At 25.8% G+C, this 9927-nt stretch overlaps 1 protein-coding gene across 3 annotated transcripts in view; it reads left to right on the forward strand.

The window, feature by feature from the left end:
* The window catches only part of LOC100210820 (suppressor of tumorigenicity 7 protein homolog), a 45328-nt gene extending 35440 nt beyond the window's left edge, over positions 1–9888 (forward strand). For all 3 annotated transcript variants that reach the window (XR_010642762.1, XM_065814671.1, XM_065814670.1), the window contains exons 17-19: positions 6060–6199; positions 8468–8560; positions 9775–9888. Coding sequence is in view for 2 of the 3 variants with exons in the window: in XM_065814671.1 (XP_065670743.1) it covers positions 6060–6199; positions 8468–8557 (230 nt within the window). In the remaining variant the exon portion in view is untranslated. The remainder of the gene's footprint in view (positions 1–6059; positions 6200–8467; positions 8561–9774) is intronic.
* The last annotated feature ends 39 nt before the right edge of the window (positions 9889–9927 follow it).

Here is a 9927-nt window from a genome sequence, read left to right on the forward strand (position 1 = left end):
TGATCATGATTTTTTAATTTGCAAAGACTTTTGATATCTGCTAAAACCTTAACTGTTCATTTGGCGTATTTATAAGCAAATGAATATCACACTAAAACTTTATAAATGTATTGATAGCCTTTGGATGATCTTTAATGGCTTCCTCCAATTCTTTGGATATCTGGTTTTCAAACCAAATGTTTTAAACATTTGGTTTGAAAACAAGATATCTGCCCATTTTTCAGCAACAAGTTTAAATGCCATCTCAAGTCGTTGTCTGTCTGAAGGAATTAGTAAGTAATAAATAAATTCTGGGAGTTTCATCTAGATTGGCTAATATTTGGTAAACTTTTAAAATTAACATTAGGAAATTTTTTTCCAAAAGTATTTCACTAGATTAATCAGATGCTTCAAAAACTGCATGTCATCTTACCATTTCAGTTCATTCTCCTTCAATGGTATACCACTATTGTCAAAGTTTAATGTTAAATAGTCATATTTACCACGTATTGCTTCAACAAATGACAGTTTAGGTGAATTGGTATTACCTTCAAAAAATTTATCCAGGCATAACTTTAATAATCAATCTAATATATGGTGTTGACAACCAACATAGAGAGGTTTCTGAATGCCAACATTTTCAAAATGTGTCATTAATCTCTGTATCACGCCATTTGTTTTCCCAGTGCTAACATTTGTAGTGTCTGTCGCAATCATTTTTATTGATCCCCATAAATCATATTCATTCAAAAGTTCTCAAAGTCCTTCAAAAACTGTCTCTGACTTTTGACTCTTCAATACCATTGACTTTAGCCTAACCTCTTTTTATTGTTCTTTATCAATTTTCCATCAAAATACAAACGCCAATTCTCGACCTTCAGTTTTTTTTTCAATTTATCTCATAACTTTTTACCTTCTCTGATGACTGCCATATAGATTGCTGGATGATTTGGTGCAGGAAGATCAACATTAGCCATCTGAAGTTATTGAAACACTGTGGCAGCTTTTTGTGTACTTAGCTTGACAAACCAATTAACTAACTGAAAAACCTTGACTTTTGTTTGTTTAATTTTTTGCTTAATTAATATTTATTGAAGGTTCATAATCACTGTCACTTATTGACTCATTACTACTTTCTTATATCTAATAAACCATCTTTAAGTACCTGTTTTTTTAATTTTTTTTTTATTTTTTTAACCACTTTTTCTATATTTCTTGGCAATGATCTTTTGTCTATTGTTGGAAAATTCGAATTAGCCCATAGTTCTAAACATTCATCCGAAATTTTCTTTGTTTGCCCTAACACCTTTTTTCAGTCTGATGCCAAGCTGGTGTATTGATTAATTATTGGCCAATTTGTTGGCATTTTACATATTGTTTAAAGAGCCCAAGATCTCCTACTTCTGTTTTTTAAATAAATTTAGGGTTATTTAATTTATGGACAATCCCTTAGGAACTATAATTCGTTTGGTGCGTGAGTTTTTTAAAAGGATGTACCTTAAAATTATTGTCTTTTTTTTTTAAATAAAAACTCATAACTAGGTGACACGCTCATTTGAAAATCCTAAAATTTATTTTATTTTATACCCCTAATGTGTGTCTGTGTGTATGTATATATATATATATATATATATATATATATATATATATATATATATATATATATATATATATATATATATATATATATATATATATATATATATATATATACATACATATATATATATATATATATATATGAAGACCTCAGTGGAAAAACCGGCGTTGTCGCATTTAAAAAGATTGAGAAAGTATTTGTTGATCATTAATAAATGTCTTTATTTAAAGCAAAGAAAAAAATTTTTTTGTATAAAAAATTACAAAATGTTTTGTTTTTGAATAAATTTTAAATAAAATAATTATAATATAAATTTTTTTAAATTGCTTAGTTTCGTTTGCTTTAAATAAAGACTTTTATTAATGATCAATAAATACTTTCTCAATACTTTTTAAATGTGACAACCCCGGTTTTTCCACTGAGGTCTTCATATATATATATATATATATATATATATATATATATATATATATATATATATATATATATATATATATATATATATATATATATATATATATACACACACACACACAACCCTCGGCATCAGGTCGGCAAAAAAAATTTGATACAAAGGTCTTACCACAAAACAGTGAAACGGGGTTGGCAATTTCTTGCCGACCTAAAAGTTTTTGAGGTCGGCAATTTCTTGCCGACCTCGTTTTAATGTTTTGTGGTAAGACCTTTGTATCAAATTTTTTTTGTCGACCTGATGCCGAGGGTTGTATATATATATATATATATATATATATATATATATATATATATATATATATATATATATATATATATATATATATATATATATATATATATATATTAGGGTGGAGCAATTTTGAAAATTTTTGAAATTTGATTTGCCTGAGCAGCAAATCAATATCTTTTGGTGAAAAAAGTACCTTACTTTTTTTTTTTTTAGTTTAGATGAGTTCTTGAGGTTCCTCTTTGGATTCTAAATTTTTGATGGGTCCTAATATTGTTTAAATTTTTTTTTTCTAAACTATATCAACTTGATACTTAAAAGGAGCAAAATAATATGCTGATTTTGAAAATAATATTTGTTTTTATTAAAAAATTAAAATTAAAAAAGTAGAGTTGTTTTTTTCATTAAAAACCCCCGTCCTCAACAAAACATTAATTCGTGTCTCAGTAATATTGGTTTTTAAACTCTTTTTTTTTGCTATGAAAATCGCTCCACCCTAATATATATATATATATATATATATATATATATATATATATATATATATATATATATATATATATATATATATATATATATATATATATATATATATATATGTATGTTTATGTATATATATGTATATGTATGTATATGTATATATATATGTATATATATGTGTGTGTGTGTCAAGCCTTTTTGCACTTATTTGCGCACACACACACACGCACACACACACACACACACACACACACACACACACAATGATCATCAAAAAACACAAGTGTTTTTTTAAATTGCAATAAATCTTTTTTGTTCATCAAATACTTAAATAACATTGTTTAGAATTTATCTAATGCAATTTTTTCACCACCTTTTTTTTTTTTTTAATTTAAATAAAAGTGAATTTAAGTTGCGCATACCAGCCTAAAATGACTGTCTGGCCAGCACTTTTTATTTCAAATGGAGAAGACTTAAACAGTATTACTTAATAAATCAAGTATTTAAAACATAGATGTAGTCCACATATTTATGGTTCACATATAACACAGGTGTGGTCCACCTGCAACAAAATTTTGGTTATCATTGATAGTTACTCAGACAGTTTTACAAAATTAATGATCTTTCTGCTATTTCAGTTCTGACTGGTATAGTAAGAAAACTTACAATTTTTGATACTTCATCAAAATACATTAGATGCATTATTTTACATTGTAGATGCATTATTTTTGGCAAAAATTAAAACTAATATTGAGATAGTGGTTATTTAGTAACTGGCTTTGATGCGTTGCTTTTGCTCAATTCAGGTAGCAGGAAGCATTTCAGAGTACATTTTTGACAATGATGGATCTAACTCATTTGGTTCTGATTTTAAATTTGCCAAGTTCAATAACAGCCTCTCATATCAATAGTGGTTTGTACAAAGGAAACTTACTGTTTGCCAAGTTCACCAACCAAAATATTGATTTTAAAAATTTTTTATTTGAAATAATCTGAAATATCTGTGAAAATAAGAAGTGTTGAACCAGGATCTATCTTTTTTGGTGATTTTCGATTCCTGGTGTAATGGCTCACTAACTTTCGATTCATCAGTTTCATCTCTTATTGTTAGAACTTGCTGAAAGAAATTTCTTTTAACCTTTGCAAATAAAAAATATATTGATCAGTGACTGTCACAATCTTTGTGGTTTCAGCTAAGGAAACTTCTTTTTCCAGTTCATACAGACCAGTTGTTGTATTTTTATCAACCCTGCATACACGAAGTAGTAGTTGCTTTTTTTTTGTCCCATATGTTAGATTTATCCTTTGTAATAGCAAAATATTTCAAATTCTGGATGCAGGTTAACAATCTTGAAACTACCTTCTGACCAAGAGGTTCTATACATTTGCTATTGTTTGGAACAAGTAGGTTTTGCTCTGAAACCAATTTTGCAGTCATTAGGGTTATGACTTTTTGGTACCCCAGTTGGCTATGAAAAATAGATAAACTTAGATTAGAGTGTTACTAAAAAGGTCATTGGTTTTTTTTACTTTTTAAAAAAAGTTACCTGTCATGGCCCTTGCTGGGTCCCAAATATCACTAAAAAAAATGTTCTCCAAAGGTATATCAACCTTGGTCTTAAAAGAATCATACCTTTACTTTAAAACTTAATAACTATTTTTATTAAAAGCTCTTTTTAAAAAAACATTGCTATAAAATGTTATCACCGACTACACCGCTATTCCTCATTCAAATACACTGTGACCATTTTCTATAGACGCATGTAGAATTTAGTGGATTTACAGTGTTACAGTGGTAATAAAATTGTTCTAGAGGTACTTTTGAATACTTATTATTATAGGTAAGAAAACAATGATCCATTATGCATCTGATTTTTAATTGTCTTGATTGTATTAAAATAATTAAATTTTTAATATTCACGTGGCAATTTTTTATAGACACACTAAAGTTTTTACGAGTTTTGACGAGCAATTTTCTATAGACGCACTAAAGTTTTTACAAGTTTTGTCGCAAATTTCTTATATTCTGTAGTATTTTTTATTTTGTGAGTCAAAGTTAAGTTGACTTAACCAAATGCCGAAAGGTCCTTATTGATATTGAAAAAGGTCAAATATTGGCTTATCATCGAGAAAAAGTTCCAAATCGAGAAATTGCTAGAAGATTGAAGAGACCAGATCATGTTATCCGTAACTTCTTGAAAAATCCAACAGATTATGCAACAATCAAGAGGAAACCAAAAAAACTCAAAGGTTTCAGGCAAAATTGTTCGACTCGCATCAAATTCATCAAAAAGTTTGAAAACAATTAAGTCAGATTTGGGTTTAAATGTTTGCAAGGAGACAATTAGGAAAGTACATAAAGACAGCCCACACATTGTACAATCAAAAATGAATAAAGCACCAAATTTGAAGCCCATTCACAAACAGAAACTGATGGAATTCGCCTGCAAAATCATGGCACGCGATTTGGAATAAGTAAGAAATTTTAGATTAAATTATCATGAATACATAAGATGTCTAAATAGCTGAATAATTTGGTTTTCAATACCAGGTGATTTTTTCGGACAAGAAAAAGTTTAATCTTGATGGGCCTGATGGTTTTAGTGGCTACTGGCGTGATGTGAGGAGAGAACCCAAATATTTTTCAACAAGGAGTTTTGGCGGTGGATCTTTGATGGTTTGGTTTTGTGCAACAGGAAAGTTAAATTTAGCATTTACATCTTGCAAAATGAAAAGTTCTGAATACATTGATGTGCTAAAATTTTGTTTGATTCCAATTAAAAACAAATATCGACACAAAAAGTTAGCAGTATAACTCTGTGGCAGAGCTAAAAGTAGCCGTATCAGAATGCTGGGAGGATATGGAGCCAAAAGTGCTGGAAAACCTGGTGTGAAGTATGCCAAAACAAATTTATCAAGTAATTGAGCACAAAGGAGGTCCAATTGAGTACTAAAAATCTGATAAAAACATTTTTTTTTTATAGTTTTGTTTAAAAATGTGAACTGCGTCTATAGAAAATTGTCAGCTATCTTTTGAATTTAATTCATTTATGATTGACCTCTTTTCAAATTTGATATTGTTTTTTGATAATTTACATTATTTTTTGATACTTTATTTATGATTTATTGAAATACACTATAAAAATAAAGTTAAGTATGTTTTTAAGACATACTCCACATGCGCCTATGGAAAATGGTTGCAGTGTATAAATAAACATATTTAAAATAAATCTGCAAAATTTAATATTTATACTGTCTAATATTTGGTTGTGTACTAATCTAAAATTTTTAATTTAGATTTTCATAAAGTTTCTTTATATCCTCAAAGAGAACTTCCATTTTTTATATTGTTCACTGCTGCAACGTGTTCTATATCTGCTGTTCTTGCATTACTTACTTCACAGTTTCCAGAATTTATGATATGTGCAGTCAACATGGTAAAAAAAGTTTCTTGTATGAGTATAAATATACATAAGTAAAAAAAGTAAATAATTTTTCTTGTTTCATATCTTTAGTGTTAATTGTAAAGTGTTTATATTATTGGATGATAATTTTTGATTATTTTATTAGTATGATATATATATATATATATATATATATATATATATATATATATATATATATATATATATATATATATATATATATATATATATGTATATCAACCCTCAGAACTAGAAAAAATGAAGTTAGCAATATATTGCTGACCTCAAACTGTTAGAGGTTGGCGTTATACCGCAAATAAGTATTCTCCTCATCTGTAGCGACCTTCTCAGCCTTAAGGAGGTGAATTAACAAAATAAAATATAAAAATCCATGACTTTCAAAAAAGTTAAGCTGTTTTTTCAAAGGTTTTGGCTTCATACAGATTGTTGTATATAATTATTTCTATGAAGAATTCTTCGAATTGTTTTTGTACTCACGTTTATTTAGAAGTTTTGTTCTATTTATTGTAAAGAGCATTTGGTGATAATTTTCTATCATATTTTCTCAAGCAAATTAATAAATGTTCACCTCTCTGTGTTGCTACAGTTAACCGACTAGATTGTTGTCGTCCTTAATGCCACCTATTTCAGTATAATTGTTTTAAAATAGGTACAACAACCAAGTATGCGATATTTAACTTATTGGCTATTTGAGGATGAGATAGTCCTTGGTTTAAAAAAAAAAAAAATTTGCAACATGTTTAGTAGTTCCAAGCAATCTTTCTTCGCTCATTTTTTAACTTTTTTATTATTTAATTTATTCATATTTTTATTAGTACTATTTAAAATAAAAATAAAAAAACAAATGCTGATGAAAATTAAATATAGTAAATGTTTAAAAGTTGCATATAATTAGGCTATGCATAATTAAATTTTTATTTTTTTAATTAGGCTATGTAAAATTAAATTTTTATTTTTTATGTCCAGACTAACAAAAAATAAACGTAATATAGTAAATGTTTAAAAGTTACATATAATTAGGCTATGTAGAATTGAATTTTAAGGAAATAACATCAATTAAATAGTAAACATGATACTTATTATTTAGAACTAATAAAATATTGAAAAAGTTACATAGTTTTCAAAATAATTTCAATCAAACAGGATATCAAAAAAAACTGAGCTCTAATTATTGGCCCATGGTGTGTGTATATATATATATATATATATATATATATATATATATATATATATATATATATATATATATATATATATATATATATATATATAATTTCTAAATAGAAGTATAAGATCATTTGCTCTCTTGTGTGAAAATTTTCATTCTTATTACTTTAATTCTCTGTATAAAAGCCAATAAGTTACAACTTTTATTTTAAAAAGTTTAAAAGTGCGATGTACATTACAAATAAAGTTCATAACAATAAATTTACAAATAAAGTATATCTAAATAACCAATTACTACAGTTATGTTACTCACCTAATAAATATACTCAACATGCTCTAAGATATTTACTTGCAAAAAATAATCATTACAATGTTTCTTTTATGTTATTAAAAAATAAAAATTTTATAACTAAAACTTGTTTTAACAAGCAAATTTTAAATTAAAAAATAGAAGAAACATTTTTTAATTTAAAATTTGGTCAAACACTTTTAGGTCGGCATTATCGAATGCCAATCCTAATTCCAAGGTTGATATATATATATATATATATATATATATATATATATATATATATATATATATATATATATATATATATCAGGTAATCTGATAAACAAAAAAGATCAGAAACATTTAAATTGTTAGATATTTGTATTTGCTATTGTTTTAAATTTTTTTTTTAATTCACCTTCCCAAGGCCGAGAAGGCCACTGCAGACGAGGAGGCTACTTACTTGTGGTTATAATCCTCTCTCAACTCTATAACTCCAAAACAAACCTTGACGAACAAGACCGCTGTGCGGAGAAACAAGATGAGCACGGTACTACCAGGGACATGGTGGGAATTGAACTCGGAATCTCTTGCTTATGAAGTGAGTGCTCTATCACTACATCACCACTGCGTTTGATCCTTTAATCCTAAACATTCTTTAATCCTTATGCATTTACATTAAAGCTTGATATTAAAACATTATTTTAATAAAATTTGAATACTCACTTATTTTTTAAAATTGTATATTTATGTGTTACTTCGCTTTTTGTTATAACTTGATTATGAATCTTCCTTATTCTTTAAAAATAAAAATTTTATAGATTTTGTCTTGTTGTGGTTTACCTTTCGCTTTTTTGTTTCAAAAGTTGCAAGAACTGATTCCAATGTCAATATGGCAACATTTTATTTAATAGGTAATTGCAGTACTTCCTTTTTTTATTAGTAAGAAAATTTTATTTATTTTTTCTTTTTAAAAGTTGAATTCTTTTTAAATTTAAATTACAAGTATGAAATTATGTATTAAATGGTGTATTAAATTGTTGGGGAACTTGTGACCAGGTCCTAAAGGTTGAAAAGTTTAATTTAAATTATACTGACCTACAGTTTAAAATTTTAATAGTTTATTTTTTTGTTGATTATCTATTGCAGCTTCAAATTTTTTTAGCTTAGTTGCAGCTGTTATTTAAAAAATGAATTAAAAACACTAAATTATAACAAAATAAAACTAAATTATCTATCCCTCTTCAAGTTTTCCTTTTTTTTTCTCAAATAATCATAACTTTCATATTTTGTGGAATTTTGCTTTTCCTTTTCTTTTTTTTCTTTTTTTTTTTTTTGATGATGTAGGAAATCCTAACTTTTTGGCTACCATACTTTTAGTCTTCATACTTATTTACAGAACATTAATATATATAATATTAAATGAATTCATATTTAATATTTATTTCTGTTAATTTTGGTTAATACTCTCCACTCTCCTAGAATTTTTTGCTTACATCAATTTTTTAATTCTGATTTTAATCCAAACAGTTTTTCAAGCAATAAAAAAAAATTAAATTTTCCATATTTATTTTATCAGTAATAAATCTTCATCAGTATAAGATTTTTTTTATAAATATTTTTAAAAATATATTTTTCAAAATTATTTTGTTACATTTTTTAATGTGTTTTTAAAATGTTTTAATAATTCCCTACTTTTTTTAATGCATATTTAAAAGTAAAATTGCCATTATAATTTACGGTTAAAAAAAACAGTTTCCTTAATTTCAATAATATGCATATAGCAATTGATCATAATTTTGTAAAAAAAGTTAATGTAAAAAAAAACTTAATATATAGATAGGCATATCTAGCCAGGTATAAAATTCATATTCAAATTGTCTGGTATTTGGCAAGATATTAAATAAATTCTTTTAAACATACACCATTTGTAAATCTTATAATTTAATTATAATTACAATTTATTGATCTTATAATTTAGAGCTATGTTAGTTCTTAAAATATCTTTTACTATAAATAGTCTGGATGAACCGATATGAAGAATTTTAAAAAATTTTGAAAAATTATACCTTATAAAAATAAAAGTTTTTTTTGTGTTTCATTTGTAAAAAAAAATTTTTTTTTTTAGATTTGGAAACGAACATGTTTGAAGTCACAAAAAGATTTTTATTACAAATATTATTTTGTAAATTTTATATTTATGTTATTATGGAAAAAATTAGTTTTGCTTCACTAAACAAAATTGTTTTTCATTTAATATATATTTAAAAAAATCCTAACT

Source organism: Hydra vulgaris, chromosome 12 (assembly GCF_038396675.1).
Source record: "Hydra vulgaris chromosome 12, alternate assembly HydraT2T_AEP".
NCBI lineage: Eukaryota > Metazoa > Cnidaria > Hydrozoa > Anthoathecata > Hydridae > Hydra > Hydra vulgaris.